The sequence below is a fragment of the Peromyscus leucopus genome, chromosome 3 (assembly GCF_004664715.2).
Source record: "Peromyscus leucopus breed LL Stock chromosome 3, UCI_PerLeu_2.1, whole genome shotgun sequence".
Lineage (NCBI taxonomy): Eukaryota > Metazoa > Chordata > Mammalia > Rodentia > Cricetidae > Peromyscus > Peromyscus leucopus.
Genome location: NC_051065.1, coordinates 133,077,130 through 133,096,777, shown reverse-complemented (window position 1 = coordinate 133,096,777; position 19,648 = coordinate 133,077,130). Strand labels below are relative to the sequence as shown.

Genomic DNA, 19,648 nt, shown 5'->3' with positions numbered 1-19,648 from the left:
CATTCTACACAGGATAGTCTATAAAAGGCTAAGAGAGGGCTAAATCCAAGCAAGGCTAGCGGTATGACTCAGGGCAAGTTGCAGTAACACAAACAGAAATAAATATCAACGATGAAATGCTTTGCAATACAGAGCACAATGGAAATGCACCACGGCATTTATTCATTTAACAGTTCCTGAATGACAGCTGCTAAGGATAAATTGAGTGTTCAGTTTAGGAAGTTTCAAGAGGAGAAAGGGATGCAGATTACTCTATCAGTCCAGTAGAGACCGCCACATGGGAGTACGATGGAAGGAGCAGAGAGCTAGGTTGTCCCTAAAGGATCATTTTTGTTTCATTGTTTTTGTTTTGCTTTTTGTCTGAGACAATAGTAGTCCAGGCTGAACTTGGATCTGTGTAGCAAAGGATGACCTTGAACTTGAGATCCTCTTGGCCCCACCTGTAGAGTGCTAGGATTGCATGTGTGTGGCACCATGCCTGGTTTAGGTGACATTGGGGACTGAAGGGACGTGGGGGCTCTGTTGCATGCTGGAGGAGCAGTCTACCAACTGAGCTGTATCTCCCAGTCCTGAAGTAACTTATGACCAAGGAACTTAAACATCTGTAGGAGACCATCAGGTAAACTAGGAAGAGGGACTGAAGAGCACATACACACACACACACACACACACACACACACACACACACACACACACAGAGAGAGACTTGAAAAAGTCTGGTGTGTTTGGTAGAACATTCTGTATAGCTAACATGTAAGCTGGGCAGAGCTCAGATTAGGAAGTCCTCCAAATGATAAGCTTGGGAACTGTCTTGGGATTTTATCCTTTTAAGCCCTTGGTGCCACAAGACAATTTAAGCAAGAAGGAAACATACTCAGATATTTGTTTTAGGAAGATTGTTTTGATAGAGGGGACAAGTTGTTGGGGGACACGGTTTTGAAGTTCCTGATGTGGGAATTTGGTTCTATGCTTCTGACAGTCACTAAAAGGATGGGAATTGTGTATTTGAAGGGAAAGTGACTTAGATTTAGAATGTTGAGTTTGAAGTATTTAACAACTTTGTCTAAAAGAAATTCTGAGATATGGTTCATAGATTACAAAAGAGGTCTAGGGTAGAAATACAGATTTAGGAATGATGATCTTACCGAGCAATGACTCTCAGACATTAGTGTATTTAAGAATCACCAAAGTGCTATTTAAATCCTGCATCCTTGGTCTAATCCTAATAACCTGGTTGATATGTATATGCGTGCGTGCGTGCGTGCGCGCGCGTGCGTGTGTGTGTGTGTGTGTGTGTGTGTGTGTGTGTGTGTGGAGGCAGGAGGTTGATGTTGGTGGTTTCCCTCAGTCATATTCCACTTTGGTTTTTAAGACAGCCTCTCATACCAAGTCTTTGGCTGTCTGGTTTTAGTCCCAGCTCTGGGATTACAGTACGTATGCTGCCATGCCTGAGTTTTCACACAAGTGTTGAGGATTCAAACTCGGGGTCTCATGCTCGTGCAGAAAGCCCTTTACCCACTGAGCCATGCCCCTAGCCCTCAGGAATCCATCTTGAAACAACTTTAAATAACTGATGCAGATGGACTACAGAACCAATTTTGAGAGAGATTGCCAAGAGAACCGGAGGAGAAATGCAAGGAAGTGGTATTATAAAACCCAGAAGAGGAGGGTTTCAAAAAAAAAAAAAAAAATGTGGTGGCCTTGTCAATCTAGCAGGAAATCCTGGACGAACAGAGCTGAGAAAATGTACAGCCTGCAGGAGAGCCTGTTGACTTGAGCAGTGCGGGGCTGAGAGGCTCATCAGCTGTAGTAGACACGAGGAAATGGACATGGGGAATAGAGCTTATCTAAGAAAACAATCCCTTGCAGACAGAAGTTGAATGCCAGTGTCAGGAATTCAAGATAATCCTCAGCTGTACAGTCAACTCCAGGCCAACTGAGACTACACGGAGACCCTGTGTCAAAACCAACAAACAAAAGGCAATATGTACTTTAAAAGTTAGTAACTGTGTTGGGGATAGAGAGATGACTCAGTGGTTAACAGCTGTTAACTGGCTGCTCTTTCAGAGGACCCAGGTTCTATTCCCAGCATCAACACAGCTCTCCCAAACCCTGTGTACCTGTAACAGAAGCAGATAATTGGAGCTTTGGAGCTTTGTTGTCCAGCATAAAGAAAAAAGTGTTTGGTTTTTTGTTTTGGTGTTTAGAGACAGGGTTTCTTTGTGTAGCCCTGGCTGTCCTAGATTTGCTTTGTAGACCAGGCTGACTTCTGCCTCCCACGTGCTGGGCTTGAAGGCATGTGCCACCATGCATGGCAAGAAAAAAGTCTTTAATTTGAACAAGTTCAGGGGCTCAGATGAAAGCTCCTTTAAGATCTTCTTCGTTATTCTTTCTTGCTTGTTTGTGAGACAGAGTCTTATAGCTCTGTGGCAGTTTGAAGGAGAATGGCCCCCAGAGGCTCCCAGATTTAAATGCTCAGTCACCAGGATGTGGCACTATTTGAAAGGGTCAGGAAGTGTGGCTTCTCCAGCACCCTGTCTGCGTTTGCTGCCCTGCTCCCACCATGATAATGGACTACACCTCAGAAACTGTAAGCCAGCCCCGATTAAATGCTTTCTTTTATAAGTTTCCATGGTCATGGTGTCTCTGCACAGCAACTGAGGCAGTAATAGCCCAGGCCAGCCTGCCCATGGAACAGTAACCGAGACAGTAGCCCAGGCCAGCCTGTGCATGGAACAGTAACTGAGACAGTAGCCCAGGCTAAGCCGCCTTCATTTGGAACAGTAACTGAGACAGTAGCTCAGGCTAGCCTTCATTTGGAACAGTAACTGAGACAGTAGCTCAGGCTAGCCTGCACTTGCTTGAACTTCTGATCCTTTTGCCTCCAATACTGAGATGCTGCAATTAGAAGTCTGTCACCACACACAGGTTTTGAAGTTAATCGCCCATCATTCAGGAGGCTAAGGAGAGAGGACCATTTCAAGTTCAAAGTCAGTCAAAGTTACAGAGTGAGACCCCTACTCAAAACACCAAAAAATAATGATTGCTCATCCACTGAAATATAGCTTTGTGTTGTTTCCAGGCAAGGCCTCACTATATTGCCCTGGCTAGCCTAGAATTTGCTGTGTAGACAAAGCTGTCGTTGAAATCAGAGACCCTGCTGCCTCTGCTTTCTAAGAGCTTGGCTTGAAGGTGTGCACCACCATGTCCTGCTTTTTATTTTTATTTCTCCTAATGTAGTATTTCATCTGCATGTATGTCGGTGCGCCACGTATGTGCCTGGTACCCGAAGAGGGCTGAAGAGGGCACCGGGTCCCCTGGAACTGGAGTTCCAGACAGTTGTGAGCTGCCACGGGCGTGCTGAGAACAGAACTCAAGTCCTCTGGAAAAGCAGCCGGCGCTCTTACCTAATGAGCCGGAAGCTCTCCAGCACTGCTTCCTCCTCTCCAGGCCTTTTCATTCCTGTCACCCAGCAAGACTGCTGGCACATCGGAAAGTTGCTTACTATACATGGTTTTTGAATGAGTGAAATAATTTTATCTGTAACTGTTATCCAGTTCTTTTTAACGCCCCCCCCCCTTTTTTTTTTTAATGAAACAAGGTCTCCAGTTTCCCTGGTTGCCGTTGAATTCTCTGTGTAGCCAAGGATGACCTGAACTCCTGAATTCAGAGTCCCCTCCCGCATCTCCCTTGAACTCCTGATTCTCCTGCCTGTACCTTCCAGGTGTTGGAATTATAGGCATGCTCCACTGCAAACAGCTTTTTGGGTGCTGAGGCTTGAACCCAGGGTTTCATGCATGCTACAAAAAACACAGAATCAACTGAACAATAAGCCCATTCTTGATCAGTTTGCTTCTTAGAAAAGAAATCCCTAATAAATTGGCTTGCAGATCTTACAGTTCTTCACTGATGCAGACTTTCAGGCTCCGCCCTTTCGGCTCGTTAGGTCCTATGTGTTTTGCCCTTCTTCTCGGACCCTTCCTGATATATTCCACCTTAGCAATATTCTTGAGTCTGAACCAATGATGTAACAAAATACATAGTATCAAATTTTGTTGGCAGACTTTGGAAGGACCAGGGCCTTCTCATGAATGGCTGGCAAAGGCTGTACCTCTGAGCTATAGTACCCCGGGCGGGCACCCTTATCAGAGTTTAATAAATGACATATATGTGAGTAATAGGTATTTCTTGACAGTAAAAGAACTTCTCTGTCATGAGCTCTTTCTTTGCTTTCTAGAATTTTTTTTTTAAATCTCCTTTAAAAAGGAAGCAGGGCCTAGAGGAATGGTTTGGTGGCTAAGAGCACCCGGGTTAGATTCCCAGCACCCACAAGGCAGCTTACGGTGTCTGTAACTCCAATTCAGGGCATCTGACACCCTCTTCTGGCCACAATGGATACAACATGCATGCAGCACATTTACACACATGGCAGGCACAACACTCACACATGTAAAATGAAAATAAATAAATGGTTTTTTTTTAAGGTTTCTAAAGGGAAGCAAATGCATTTGTTTTTCATTTTATTATTATTTACTTATTATGTCAGGGGTAGAGAGGTAGTGGGTGTTTGTGCCACAGCCCATATAAGAAGGTGGGGGGATTGGAGGCGCAGGTTCTGACCTTCCACCGAGTGGGTGTGGGGCTACAACCCAGGCCTTCAGGCCTGGCAGCGAGTCCCCTTGACCACTGAGGCGTCACACAAATCGGTTGTTTTCCAGGACTTCACTTGGCTCTCTTTTCTTTCAAACATTTTAGGAAGCAAGCTTAGGTTTGGGGTTTTTGATTTTGGTTTTTTTTTTGTTGTGTTCTTTAAGATCAAGGATTGTCCTCTGTGAATGGGAAGGGTGATTTTATTTTTAGTTTATTTCAGTACTTACTTTTTTTTTTTTAGATTTATTTATTTTGGGGAGGTGTGACTGTCAGAGTGCCTTGTGGAGGTCAGGGGACAGCAACCTTGAGTTGGTTTCTCCTTCCATCACGTGGGTTCCTGTAGTCACTGGCCCTTTCCTCAGGACTTTTAAGCCTCCTCTTCTTTTGAGGTAGTGATAGTCACAGGATGGTTCTTCTCAAAAGACAAACTCATGAAATAAGATATCAAATAGTCTCACAGGCTGGAAATATGAAGAAAGGCAATAAAAAGCAGACAGTGGATATGAGTTAGGTCTGACTCAGTTCTGCAGAGGTGTAAGGTGATAAAAAGGGGATATATTATTGGATAATAACTCCATTGAGGGGTTGAGGCATCAGGAAGAAAATTAAACTACTGATGATCCCAGGGCTGACTCAAGGCTGTGGAGACTCAGCGATAGGAAAAGGCATGGTTCCTACCTTCCAACAGGGAAGACACACAGAGACACAAGCAAGATCAAACAGACTTGATACAAAGAATGGTCATATAAAGGGCATTTTAGGAAGATTTTAAGAAAGTAAAAATTTTGCCCATTAAAGGTGAGAAATTAGAGTACTCAGCATTGTAACCCATGAAGCTGCTTTTACTAGCACTCAAGGTCATATTAGCTATTATTTACCCAATCCAAAGTCTGTCTCACTTTGTATATATATCACTACATTTTTTGTTTGCTGCTTTCCCTAAACTTGGGGACATATTATAGAATTATTTTTAAGATTCTCGATTACTCGGGGAGTGGTTGTGCACACTTTACGTTCCAGGACTCGGGAGGCAGAGACGGGCAAATCTCTTTGATTTAGAGGCCAGCCTGGTCAACACAGCAAATTCCAGGCCAGCCAGGGCTATACATCGAGACCCTGTCTCAACAAACAAAAAGCAAAACAAATCAGAGATTCTAGATTAGTATTTAAGTACTGTGAATGTCTTCCCCTTTTCTTCTCTTCCCTCCCCCACCCTGAAGCTAGTGATTAAACCTAGAGCATGTAGATAAGTACTCTATAGTGAACTACAGCCTTAACCCTTGGTTGTGATTTTTAAAGATATATTAGTGAATCTACTTTGCTTTTTGGGATATGCCTTCTATGAATGCATCTTGCAATATCAAAAGATCCAGAGCTCAACAGAATCCCAGCACAGTACACAGCCAACTCAGAGACTTCTCAGTGGGGGGGAAACTTCCAGATCCTCAACTAACAAGCACTAGACCCATAAAGCCATTGTGGTATTTAGGAGAGTTTTAAGTCTGTAATGATAGCAGAATAGAAAGTCAACAGCTCTTGATATTCTTACAGTGCTGTGCCAGTGGCCACTGATGCTAATGTGGGACATTTCCTACTAGCTATTCATTGATTTTTTTTTAAAAAAAATATTTTCCAGAGACTGGGCAGGAGATAAGATGTCAAGAAGTAATAAGGAGCGAAATGAAGGAGCAGAATACAAAGGAACCCAGAAGAGAAAACATTACAGTGATGATATTTTTTTCCTCCTGTGTATGCAGATGGACAGGGAAATTATAGCAGTAATTGCAGTCTCCATTTCACCAGAGACGTATGGCCTTGGGGAATCAGGAGACAGGGGGAAAAAACAATGAAAATGCATTCTCATCGGGAGCTTTGGTCAAGGGCATTCATCCTTTCTGTGCCTAGTTTCCTTACAGGATGAAAAAGACCATTTGCTTATTTCAGTTACTGGGAAGATGAATGAGATAATGCTTCAGAAGCACCCAAAACTGGTCAGGAAAAAAAAAGGTGCTGTGAGAATGCCAAGTTGTACTATTATTATTGAACTGTGTCTCCTGTTGGGATGAGTCATTTGCTGCAAAGCCGTAGAAACAATTCCAAGTGTGATGAAGGATCAGGGGCAGTAAGAAGCAAGCATAGTGCTCTCAACTGGTGCCAAGGGAGGTCTCACTTGTAGTGAACTCTTCCTTTGTTCAAAGAACAAGGGGAGGGGGAGGTCAAGGCATTAAAAAAAATACTATGCAGCCACGTAATCATATGAGCATCTTGAGAGCCTACAGGCAATTCGAATCCAGGCTTTGCCATTTTCTACCATAACCCCCGGCGCAATGACCTTTGTTCCTTTACATTTCTTTTTCCTCCTCTGTGAAATGGGGACGATCATAATTCTAATAGGGTTGTTGGGATTTTAATGTCCACCATCCCAAGGACTCCGTAAAGTAAGTTGCTATTGTAATAAATGAGAGAGATTGGAGAAAAGAAATTCACGTTGATAATCAAGTGAATCTTTTTAGGAATGGAAGAGGAAAAGGCAAGTTTTTCTAAATTATTATATGACTCGGAACCTAGGAAGAAAAGGGGGGGGGGAACCCTCAAGTCTGAGTCAGTCCCTTTTCACCGGTCGGCATTCACTCGTGGACCCTCCAATATCTGGCACGCCACACACTAGAAAAAAAACCCTTCCTGAAAGCAGCTTTCCTGCAGAGCCTCGCGTCTCTCTGAGAAGCCCGGGGCTAGGCAGGAGCTGTTGCGAAAGAGCTCGGATTGGGAGCCGAGCCCTCGGGGCGCCGGCGGGACCCGACCCCGGAACCTTGGCGCGGCGCGGGCGGGGCGCGGGGGAGGGCTTTGGCGGGGGCGCGGCGCCGCTTCGCCCAGCCTCCGAGCGCAGCGCGGGCCGGCGGGCGGGCGGGCGGCCGCGGAGGATGCCGAGGGGCGGCGACGCGGGCCGGACTCAGCCGGGGCGGCGGGGAGGGCGCCGCCCGAGGGGTAGGGCGGCCGCGGGGGCGCGCTCGGGCCGGGCCGCGCGCCCTGCGCTCCGCTCGCTCGCTCGCTCGCTCGCGCCCTCCTTCCTCGGCGGCGGCAGCACAAGGCGGCGGCGGCGGCGGCGGCGGCGGCGGCCGGGCGGGCGGGCGGCAGACATGGCGGCCGACCTGAACCTGGAGTGGATCTGCTCGCTGCCGCGCTCCTGGACGTACGGGATCACCCGGGGCGGCCGCGTCTTCTTCATCAAGTGAGCGGGCGGGGGAGGTGCGGCGGGGCGGCCGAGGGGCGGCGGGAGCGAGCGGGCCGGGGCCCCCGTGGGTCGCCCCTCACGCTGCTCAGCGCCTGTCCCTTCTCTCCCCTGCAGCGAGGAGGCCAAGAGCACCACCTGGCTGCACCCGGTTACTGGCGAGGCCGTGGTCACCGGGCACCGGCGGCAGAGCACAGGTAGGGCGAGCCGGGGCTGCGGCTCACGGCCACCTGGCGGGGTTGGAGGTGCTCCGGGCTCCGCGCGAGTGAGTCTCGGGGCGCCTTTCTTCTCCGCCTTTTCATCAGCACTTGGAGACGGCGCCCCCTTCCTGCGCCCCGGTCCCCACCCCTGCCCCGACGCCCCCCGAGGACGGCCGACGCCCCTCTCTCCCGGATCGCCCCCGTCTCAGCCCCCAGCATTCTTTAGGGTGTCCTCACCCGCTCCCCCTCGTGCTTCCCGTACCCCAGCACCCCCGCGGTGAGGTGGTCCTGCATCTTCGCCCCGCTCCCCAGAGAACTGCCTTCTGCCAAGCAGCTTCCTCCTCCTCCACCTCCTACTTCTAGGTGGGACTTGTGGGTAGGTGACTGATGGAGGAGTTAGGGGTGCTGCGGTAACCCCCCCACCCCACCCCCCGTGACCCAAACGCCGGTGCGTCTTCTCCGGCTACCGGAGGAGCAGCCCGAGTCAGGACACTGGAGCGGGCGCTGCAGCTAGTGATCCGGGCTCAAAAGTCCCCGGCAGCCGCTGCTAGGCTCCACGTACCACCAGCAGGCGGTGGGCGAGCCAGGGCGGTCCCGCGTGGGGGCATTCGGGCCCCAGTTCCGCGGGGAAACGCATCACGGATTGCTTTGATAGCTTTCTTGAATGTCAAGCGTGAGTTGAGCCTGGAGGAGGGCTTGCGGTGTTTTAGTGCTGGTCTGGCTTTCTTTTGTCATTCTTTGTTTACATTCGCCCAACTTGTTTGCCTGAAACGTAAGAGTGTTCTCTTGCCGGCCCGCCTCTGTTCCCGGCTAGTGCAAAGGCTTGAGAACAGTTTGGGTCGAAGGTGAGGCGGGTTTCAGTACTTTTCTCTCCAACTCCGAGGTTCTGAGAATGTCCTATTAAAGTTGCCAGAAGGGTGAACAAGCCTGCCTTTTCTGTCAAACGCTGGAGTTCGGTGAAGTGACTAATAATGTGTCCAAATTTGCAAAAACGTGGAGGAGGAAAGGGAAGGCTGCTGTAGCAAGCGTGATGAGGTTACATTTTTAGGGCATTTCTGACTAATAAACCGTCATGTTTCCTAACTCCCGGTGCAGTCTTTAGCTTCAGCCTGTTTTATACACATATTGCAACTTTGATAGCCTCATTGCTTTTGTGGATATGGACGAGTTTATTTCACGGAAGACAATATGGGATTAAAGTAACTGAACCCAATTGTTTTGTGGCATTATTTCTTGCTTATTTGGGTTATTTGTGACACCAATGTCTTCTAATTACTCTCACAGATTGAATAACAGTCACATGCCAGAAATATTTTATTCACTGATGTGATTTTATTTATTTTGATTTGCTTTACTTTGCTTGGGCTCTGGTTTTGTGCACACATCGGTGACTTCATTTTGGAGATGGGTTATGATTAAGTCCAAACCGCTTGTCATCATAAGCACCATGTGGCCCATAAAGATACAGCCATTCACCTGAATCATTCCCAACATGGTTACTTGTGAAACTTCACATCTCTTAAGGTCAAGGGTACTGAAACACAGTGTGTCAGTACTCAGTCAGTTTTCCACTCATTAAGTAAGCTCTTGAGTTTTCATACTAGATGAAACCCTAGACGGATTTGGTTATGCCACTGAAAAACACATTTTTAAATAGACAGAATATACCTAAAAATGCAAAGTACTTCCTGTTTGGGGTTTTTGCCAATCAGTGATGGGTATTTTACCTGGATTTAGAGGACTTATTTTGGGGGGGTGCCAGAGCATATCCCTTTTCCACCCTGATCATTAAAGGGAATAATCATGTCCGGTCACCTCTAATATTGCTGGGACTTTCTTGGTGGCTTTAAATTTGAATTGTCATCTTCCTAATAATGTTGTATTATTTTTAATTTGTAATAATGACTGTTGATTTGGCGAGTTGAGATTTTTGGGTAGACACCTCCTTAAATGAATGTAGGTAATCCTGAAGACAGGTAAGATGGGTTTAAGCGTATTTTGTAGTCCCACTGAAGTAATACTAATTGAAATGTGTGTTTTTTAGATTTACCCACCGGCTGGGAAGAGGCATATACTTTTGAAGGTGCAAGATACTATATAAAGTGAGTGAATTTTGATTTCTTTTCTTGGTAAATCAAATGTTGAGATGGACCTAAAGTTGGATACTTGTGAGTCTAGACACAATCATATCTTAAAGTTCTTTATACAGAGGCAGGCGGATCTTTGTGAGTTCGAGGCCAGCCTGGGCTACCAAGTGAGCTCCAGGAAAAAGGCGCAAAGCTACACAGAGAAACCCTGTCTCGAAAAAACCAAAAAAAAAAAAAAAAAAAAGTTCATTATACAGTACTAATTGTATCCTTTATATGCTTATAAGATTTGGAGGGCCAGGGTGGTGGCCCTCTTCATTATCTTGTTATTTGCCTGGGTATTCATGGATTCACAGATTGCAAAGTAGGTCACTTTTGGCCACGTTAGTTTGCTTGGTGTTTCCGTGGTAGAACATTGTAGAGCCTTCTGACTTCAGCTGTGTGGTCCTGACAGGTTTTGGTTCTTGATTATCTGTGTAAGAACACACACTCTCCTGCACAATGTCTCGGTTTTACCATTGTTGGTTTTGAGGTGAATCCTCTTAGGTGTATTTTGGCCTGAGCTGTTACTAAGTAGCAAAACTGATGTAAAGCTGGGGCAGTGACAAAATAAAAGAGTAAACTCCAGACACTGCACAAGCTGTATTGGAGCAGTGTTTATACTTCTTGTTTAGTTTATTTAAAAATGTCCGAGAGATTGTCTTACTAATACTTGTGTTTGGGTAAAAGGCTTTGAAGAGAGCTTGAGGGGAAAGACAGCTGACTAATCAGTGCCAGCCAGTTCCATGGGCTCCAGAGCTGGTTGCCATCCTATTAAAGTTGGTAGTACTCCACACAAGTGCAGTGTTGGAGGTCAGCATTGCTCAGGGAAGGTTTCATTCTCCCAACGGGAGTAAGGTGCTTTGTCTTATTTCAAGTTAAAAATTATTTGCTTTTGTTCTCGTATAAACATTTTTAGTTAATTTTAAGGAACCGAGTCTTGAAAGAGAATATTTAAACACAAGATTTGGTAATGATTTTATGGTTTATTAACGGTAACAGATTCCTAGGTAAAGGTACAGTGGGCCCAGGCAGTTATTTTTACCAAGTGATTTTTTTTAAGATCATGTCATTACTTAAATTGCTTTTTAAGTTTCTGTAAAAGGATGCTTTATGTAAAATGTCAAGGTATATTTATAGGTGCAGTTACTTTTGAATACAGCAACAGGAAAAGCAGAAGTAAGGTGCAAGAATTGAGTATCTTCCCAAGTGTGGTCCTTCTGGATTATTTGTTTATTTTGACTAAGTTTTTTGTTTGAGAATCAAATCGTACGTTGTTAGATGATCTAAAATAAATGAAGGCTTCAGTAAAAGGAGACCAGCAAGTATTTTCCTAGCAATTCTTTTCATTCTGAATTTAAGTGAGCTTGTGTTGCCATGAAAAGAACTGTTTTCTTTTTAGATATAGTACTGATGCTGTAAATAAAGGTAGGGTGTTTTGTTTGTTTGCTTTGTGTGTGTGTGTGTGTGTGTGTGTGTGTGTGTGTGTGTGTGTGAGAGAGAGAGAGAGAGAGAGAGAGAGAGAGAGAGAGAGAGAGAGAGAGAGAGAGAGTCACAGTGTCACAGTGTCTCACTATGCTCCTCTCCTCTGGTTGGACTGGAACTCATGGAGACCTGCCTGCCTCTGCTTCCCAAGTGTCGGGACTAAAGATGTGTGCCATCATAGCTGACATAAAAACAGCTTTGTAATTTTTTCATTTATTCATCACACTTTAGTGTACATTAAGCCTAGCAGATCTGAGAATAGGCTTTAATGTCAATAATATTTTAATATCAGTGAATGAGTGTGCTCTTGGATGATTGTGATTTTTTTCATAGTTCAAAATGTTACATAGGCTCAATGTGTATGTTTTAATTTAAAACCAAGCTGTTAGAATTTATCTTATTTTACTAGCTAGCCATTTTGATGATATTTTCTTTCATTTTTGAAATTAGAATTAGAATTTTATTTGAGTACCATGCCTATATCACCTTCGTTGGAAAATCAGGACAGTATTAGAAAGCTATAAATAAAGCCATCCTAAAACTAATGGGCTAAAAAGAAAGATAGCCAGTAATTGCTTGTATGTAAGTAATTATAAGTAGTTGTTTATATGATAAGAGCAGTGCATTCAAAATTGGGCACGTCTTAGAAATCCATCACATACTGAGCTTCTTCAAAGATGCTAGCCATTCACAAATAGATGCTGTGCTGAATGTAGGTCTTATGGCTTCACTTTTCTAGCTGTGCCAGAAGGCATCCCTAAGATCAGCTATCATTTCTTAGAAACTTCTCATATACTAGACCATCCCGTGTTAGGGATGCTTTCCCATTCTGATGGTGAAGACTAAATCTCATTTTAATGGTGGAGACAGTCAGAATCATTGTTTCCCTGTGTTCCTAGTGTAAGAATGCAACAGGGACACTGGTCTGGCCCTTACCTTTGCAGCTGAGAATCTTCCGAAGGAAAGTAGCCTCAAGGAATAAAGTGATCAATGTTCATGGATATCTTTTCATCTGTTATTTCTTGAAGGAAGGGAGTTATTGAACAAAGCAAGGAAAGAGGAGGGAAAGAAGAACAAGCTGGTGTGAGAACTCATAGGAGAGAGACACTGGCCTCTGCTTCCCAGTCCTCTTGTGGGAAGTGCCCTTGGTCAGTGGGGACCTGTAGAACTTGAATGCTCAGGGGGATGTGTGGAGAGCCGAAAGCCTTCCTCTTCTGAGGATAGTGCTAGTGCCTGTTCACAGTCGCAGGGTCCAGGAAGAACTTTGTTTTTGGATTGTACTCTGGTATTGACAGGTGGAGTGGGCAAGTTCTAGAAGTTGGAGTGTGAGTTTGGCCTTTAAAAAAATTTTGGAGGTCAGTCTTCTGAACTTTAAATTAGACTGTCTGGAAAAAACAACCTCTAAATTCCACCCAGTGGTTACATTTCTTTGAATTTTATTCTATGCTCTTCTGGGAACTTACGGTATTCTAGAAAATAATGAAAACAGGCCATAACAGGAAGAGGTGATGTGGGAGACCTGGTAAAGCTGAGTGGTATTCTAGTTGCTTTGCTGTGGCCTCCATATATAAGCTTTGTATGGATAACTAGAGATAAGTCAAGTGTGGAATGCCAGGGTGCGCTGACTTTCTGTTACTGGGTCTGTGCTCACATTTCCTCCTAAAATGTTTGTATACATATCATCTTCCCTGCACAGCGTCAAGGAGACAGCTTCAAGGATAAATAGTTGTCATGTCAACCAAGAACCAAGCAGAGTGGAAGTTATATGCCTGTAAACAGGGTCACCAGTTTACTTTGTATACTTTAAAAATTGACTCTGTAACACAAGTTTACAGTTAGGTTTAAAAAAAGTTCATAATAAAGAGAATGTGATTATTTTTTATTTATTTGTTCGAAAACGATAATTTATGAAAATTTACTTTAAGATTAAATATTTAATTATATGCTTTGACTTTTTTAATGGAAAAACTGATTTTCATTGTACCCTGAGCTAGCCTTCAAATTATGTATGTGTCTATGTGTCTGTCTGTCTGTCTATCTATCTATCTATCTATCTATCTATCTATCTATCCATCCATCCATCCATCTTATACAGAGTTTGAATATTACTTTTCCATATTTTTTTCTAAAACTTAATTCATGTGATTTATCTTAGGGAAAAGGCTAATAATTATTATAAGTGAATTTGTAACTTAAAGCTTTAAATATTCCATATCCTTACACAAAATCAAACACAAGCTCACAAAATACAGAAGATAATCTTATATACTTGAATGCTATTAAGCTTCCTGCTTAAGCCTTACAAATATTGCTTAATGACTCTTTAATGATAGGTTACTGTAGCTTACAATGGGATGTGTCATTGACTGTTCCTTTGTGCTCCAAAGCTTTATGGTCGTTAAGTTCAAGTGCAAGCGAATCCTAAGACAGTGGTCTGTGGCCGTAGAGACACAGCTGGCTCCTCAGCTGGCTCCTTACAGGTCATCAGGCTGCAGCCAGCACACAGCATACCTGCTCGCCCACTGCAGTGAATGCTTCTCATGCTCTGGGTAGCTTCTCATGCTGCTTTTCTCCTTAAATATGAATTTTGATATTTTTTTAGATATCCAAATAGAACAATGTATGATTTGGGATAATGAGGTTTCATTTCCATATCCTCAATAGACTCTAAAATGTGGTTAGAATTCCCAAATACCTGCAGTGATGGAGTTTATAGTATGAGATAGTCATTTAAACTTGTAAGGAAAGGGAAGAAAATAGGAAAACAGGGAATGGTACATATCCACCCTAAGAACATTAGAATATATCGACTATATTTGACATTTAAAACTGTTTTATAGTTAGGTACTATAGCTATTATAACCAGATTAAAAACAAAATTTTTGAAACAGTGTCTCAGACTGTAGTTCAGGCCAGCCTCAAACTCTCACTGAGTTACAGGATGGCCTGTAACTCAAGGTGACGCTCCCACCTCAGCCTCCTGGGTGCTGGGGTTACAGGAGTTGTTACGACCAGCTGTTGGTCACTAGAAAAGTGTGATGCCTCAGAACAGTCAGTAGATAGTGCTCTGCTTCCTCCTATTTGCCAGAAGAGTTTGGACTGTAATGTGTAGCTCCTTCTATATATTGAGCACCTCAGTCCAGTCCATTAGGTACACAGCTATTAACCCTAATGGAGTTCACAACATATTGAACATATGCCATGCATTAAAACGGCAAAATGTGTAGGGAAAACTTTAGTATGTCGTTACTTTTTTAAACATACTTATATTTTTACATATGTCTATAAATTATAGATTGACTATATATCAGCAATTTCTTTTCCAAATTTTTATTAATTTATTACTCCATATGTATGGCTGTTTTGCCTCCATTTATGTATGTGCTCCATGTGCATGGCCTGATGTCCACCAAGGTCAGAAGAGGACATCAGTGCTTCCCTGGGACTGAGTTGCAGTGGTTGCGAGTTGTCATGTAGGAGCTTGAGCACATAAAGGTGGGAGTGGAGACCACCCCGCCATCTCTGAATCTAAAACCCAGTGAGATAAACAGACATTTAAAACAAAACAAACAGCTGGACAGTAGTGGTGCAAGCCTTTAATCCCAGCACTCGGGAGGCAGAGCCCAGCAAATCTCTGTGAGTTCAAGGCCAGCCTGGTCTACAGAGTGAGATCCAGGACAGGCACCAAAACTACACAGAGAAACCCTGTCTCGAAGAAAGAAAAGAAAAGAAAAGAAAAAAAGAACAGATAATGTAACTTTAAAATAGCATCTTCATGAGGGCAGAATACAGTTTGTTATGACAGATTAGGGAAGTTTACTATAAATAAGTTAACCTTTCATGGTTCTGTTACCAGCATTTCCAGCCACAGTTGAGCTCCTTGATGGATTACATGATTACATTCTGTAGCACGAATCTTAAAAGGTTTTATTAATAAAATCAAACCTGAGGCCAGTTATTGGGGTGAACGCTAGAAGATCAGAGAAGCAGAACAAGCCACAGCTTCCTCACCTCGCATTTCCTCAGCTGATCCTGTTTCCTCAGACTGGAAGCCTCTGTGTCCTCATCCAAATCGATGTCAGCTGAACTGTGCTTCTCGAAAGCCTGAAAGCTTAACCAGGCTATAGTTCCTGGTCCTCACGCCTGAATACCTTTCTACCTCTTGCCATCACTCCCTGGGATTAAAGGCATGAGTCACCATGCCTGGCTGTTTCCAGTGTGGCTTTGAATTCACAGAGATCCAGGCGGATCTCTGCCTCTGGAATGCTAGGATTAAAGGCGTGTGCTACCACTGCCTAACTTCTATGTTTAATATTATTACTGTTCTGTTCTCTGACCCCCAGATAAGTTTATTGGGATGCACAGTATATTGGGGGACACAATATATCACCACAACATTCCCCTTCTTTTTAGCCCTCGGGACTTCTACTCAAGACCAGGCCTGCTCATTATTCTCTTGATAAACCTTAAAGCCTGGAGTGGAGTCAGCTTCTGAGTAAGTGGCATCCATGATGCTAATGCTCGTGCCCAGTCTGCAAGGATTGCTTTTGGTTGTTGTTTTATTTTGCTTGATATTACTCTTAATTATTGTTATTGTGTATGCATGTGCACCCATGTGGAGGTCGGAGGACAACTCTGTGGAGTCAGCTCTCTTTCGCATTACCTTTATATGGTGACAGGTATTGGACTCAGGCTGTCAAGCTTACATCTTCCGGCTGTGGGTGCTGTTTTCTTGCTGAGCCGTCTTGCCTGCTAACCCATGACACGTAGATTTGTTAAGTGATCTTCCCTCCCCGACAGTTATCAAAGTTGATGTGTGTTGGGATGGTGGCAGGTGACAAGTAGAGACAGACTAGAAATGGTAGGAAGACTAGAGAACCATCCAATGGAAGCAGCCTAGTAACGGCCTTTTCTCGTGTGACTTCGTGGAAGTTAGGGTCAGTGGTGAAGTTGTGTTGTGTGTGTGTCGTCAGTTGGAGTTTGTCAGTTGACAGTAATCGTTGTCAGTTGGTGTCAGAACAATTCTCAGGAAGAAGAGGTGGATTTGGTGTGCTGTCCTGGAGCTGCCAGGAGGAAAAAGGACCTGAGCTAGGTAAGCTTGCAGTTGTGGCAGAATTCAGATGTGGTGATCTAAATGACTGGAGGCTCTGATCTGCTTGATGGAGGACCAGGCAGGTCAGTGCCCTTAGGTTTGGTTAGTCAGGGCTGTTTGGTTTCCTAGGCATTCTAGGCATTTCGGTTGTCATTCATATAGCATTCATAAAGCCAAAGTTTCTAGGGAGATTTTAATTTAAACAGCCTGGATGAGACAGGGCAAAGGTGGACTCAGAGGGGCAAGACTGGTTTGTTGCTCTGCTCTAGAAGTTGATTGCTTGAACCAAGCCTGTGGCAGAGGGAGTGGGAAGGAAGGAGGCCATTGATCAAAGATATTAAAGGGGAGTTGACAGGCCTTGGGAATCCTGCTGAGCAAGGAGACTGACAAAGGAAGAAGTCAGAAACAAGTGGCCACAAGAATGATGGTACCCTTAGGAGGAGGCAATGTGTGGGTGTAGGGAGGGGAGCCCTGGGTGGATGGATATACTGATGATGGTTTGATTTTTGAGTTGTTGAGAGAACACAGTAATATTTTCAGTGGCTGAAATCTGGCCTTTACAAAGACTTTTCCTCTAGTCATCAGTTACAAACAAGCAATCCTAAGTTTTCTCACCCAAATCCCAGACCCAAGCTAAAAAAATTTTTCTGTTTTTATTTTTCTAGTCAGGATTTCTCTGTATAACAGCTCGGGCTATCCTGGTACTCTCTTTGTAGACCAGGCTGTCCTTGAACCCACAGAGACCCACCTATCTCTAGATGTGTGCCACCACACCCAGCTAAGAATTTCATATTCATCTATCTTGTTATTTCTTCAACAAACGCTGGGGCTGAATGTCATGGTTTATGCTTGTAATTCTAGCACTGGAAGCAGAGGTGAGAAAGGCACTGCAAGTTCAAGACCAGCCTGGTCTACACAAGATCCTGTCTGAAAACAAAACAAAACAAAAATGCTTCCCTAAGCAAATGCAGGGGCTGGAGGTAGAAGACTAGGAACTGGAGCAAGGCTTTATACCCTCCAGCTTGCCACCATGACTCTTCCTGCAGTGGGGTTCCATACCATCCCTGAACAGTGCCACCTGCTGGGAACTGCAGTCTCAACTATGTGCCCATTGGGGACATTTCTCAGCCCAACTGCCATAGGACTGTATTAAATTACATATTATTAAATAAGCATTAATATGGAGATGAACTCAGCAGTTAAGAGCACATACTGCTCACCTAGAGGATGTGGGTTCAGTTCCCAGTACTCGTGTCAGGAAGCTCACAACAACCTCAGCTGGGGATTCAACCTCTTCTTTCCTCAGAAAGCCTTTGAACGCACACGTGCATGTACCTCATCCTTTCTCGTAGTCTGTCATTACTTGTTGATGGCACAAATGACTTTGCTCATAGCACTGTATTTAATTTTATGCCATTCACAAACCTTGTCATTTGGGTCTTTGTGAAATTTTAATATTCTATCCATGTGTTCACCCAAGTTTAAAAGTGTGATTCTGCTCAGGCTGTGGGAAGGGGGTTGAGAATCTGTCCAGAGATCTGATGTGTAACCTACTCCATATAAAGTCAAAATGATACAGGAGCTTGTGAGGCCTCGGGAGACACCCAACACCCAGAACGTACCCTTGACCCTCCTAGTTGTGTTCACAGTGCTCAAAGTTACAAACAAGCAATCCTAAGTCTGAGTGGAACCACTGCAGTTCAAGTCTGAGTGGAACCACTGCAGTTTCAGGAGAACGCATTGGTGAGGTGTGTGCTGCTCTGAGGAGGTAGACAGAGCAAATGTAGGTCAGATCTTGAAATATGGAAAACAGTGGGCTCAGAGAAGACTGGAAGAAATAGAAAGCGGTCTTCATGGGCTGTAGATGATAGACATTTCTGGGCTACTTAGGAATAGCCTCTGGCTATTTGAGACTTCTGTTCTGAAGTGGCCAATAAGTACAGAAGCACCCAATCAAATCCGTGTGGTATTAGCACTTTGAAAGCAGACATGGTCTCAGAATCATGGATGACTATCTCACATGTGATGGACAATTAGATGTGTGAAATGAACTAAGAACAGATGATAAGAAAAGCTTTTTATCCTTTCAAAGCCATTTGTCTCAACACCACAGGGCACAGTTTATTGTGCCTTCTCCATCACTTAGTCAGGGTAATTCTTGTCCAAGTCAGTGACCCAAAACCAGACGCTGTAACTGAAGAGACTTATTTCACATCAGCTTCAGGAGTGACACAGTGAACCCTAGGGTCCTCTTTACCTGCCTTTCTTGGCTACTGAAGGTTTCTTTCAACCAAACCAGAGAGTGTTTGCCTGTTTTCCTGAATTACAGCCTTTTGTTTTTAACCCCAAGGGTCAAGATTCCTTTTTAGTAAAAAAAAAAAAAAAACTATAGCCTGGACTTTGGCCACTGTGAGTCACATGTTCATTCCTGGACTGCATGCTTGGCCACTAGGCTCCTTTGCCTCCTTCCCCACCACCCCTTCCTGTGTTTGGGTATGTGCTCATGAATGCAGGTGCTGGCAGAGACCAGAAGAGGGAGCTAGATGCCATGGAGCTGGAGTTACAGGTTGTTGCAAGCCACCCAGCATGGGTGCTGGGAACTGAACTCAGGTCCTCTACAAGAGCAGTACCTGCTCTTAACCTGTGAGCCATTTCTCCAGCCCCTCCATTGTCTCTTCTTAGCTGGAGCTGAGGTACTGATGTTGGCAAGCCTCCTAGAAGTGCCATGAGAAGTTGGAGTGCAGAAGGCTAAAGTGTCAGAGGCCGCCCTCTCTTCCCAGGTGGGAGGATGGAGTAGAGAAAGTGTTGTGTTCTGAAGAAAGAGTAGACGCTGATCCTAGACTAAGAAGAAGTCTCCCTGTGCATT

The 19,648-nt window shown here is 44.4% G+C and overlaps 1 protein-coding gene across 43 annotated transcripts in view; it reads left to right on the top strand.

The window, feature by feature from the left end:
• The first annotated feature begins 7,754 nt into the window (after window positions 1-7,754).
• Plekha5 (pleckstrin homology domain containing A5) overlaps window positions 7,755-19,648 on the top strand; it is a 185,638-nt gene continuing 173,744 nt past the window's right edge. For 42 of the 43 annotated variants that reach the window (XR_003734792.2, XR_003734790.2, XR_003734791.2 and 39 more), the window contains exons 1-3: window positions 7,755-7,879; window positions 7,997-8,076; window positions 10,124-10,181. Coding sequence is in view for 37 of the 43 variants with exons in the window: in XM_037204036.1 (XP_037059931.1) it covers window positions 7,788-7,879; window positions 7,997-8,076; window positions 10,124-10,181 (230 nt within the window). In the remaining 6 variants the exon portion in view is untranslated. The remainder of the gene's footprint in view (window positions 7,880-7,996; window positions 8,077-10,123; window positions 10,182-19,648) is intronic. The other variant, XM_037204027.1, reaches the window with a different exon arrangement.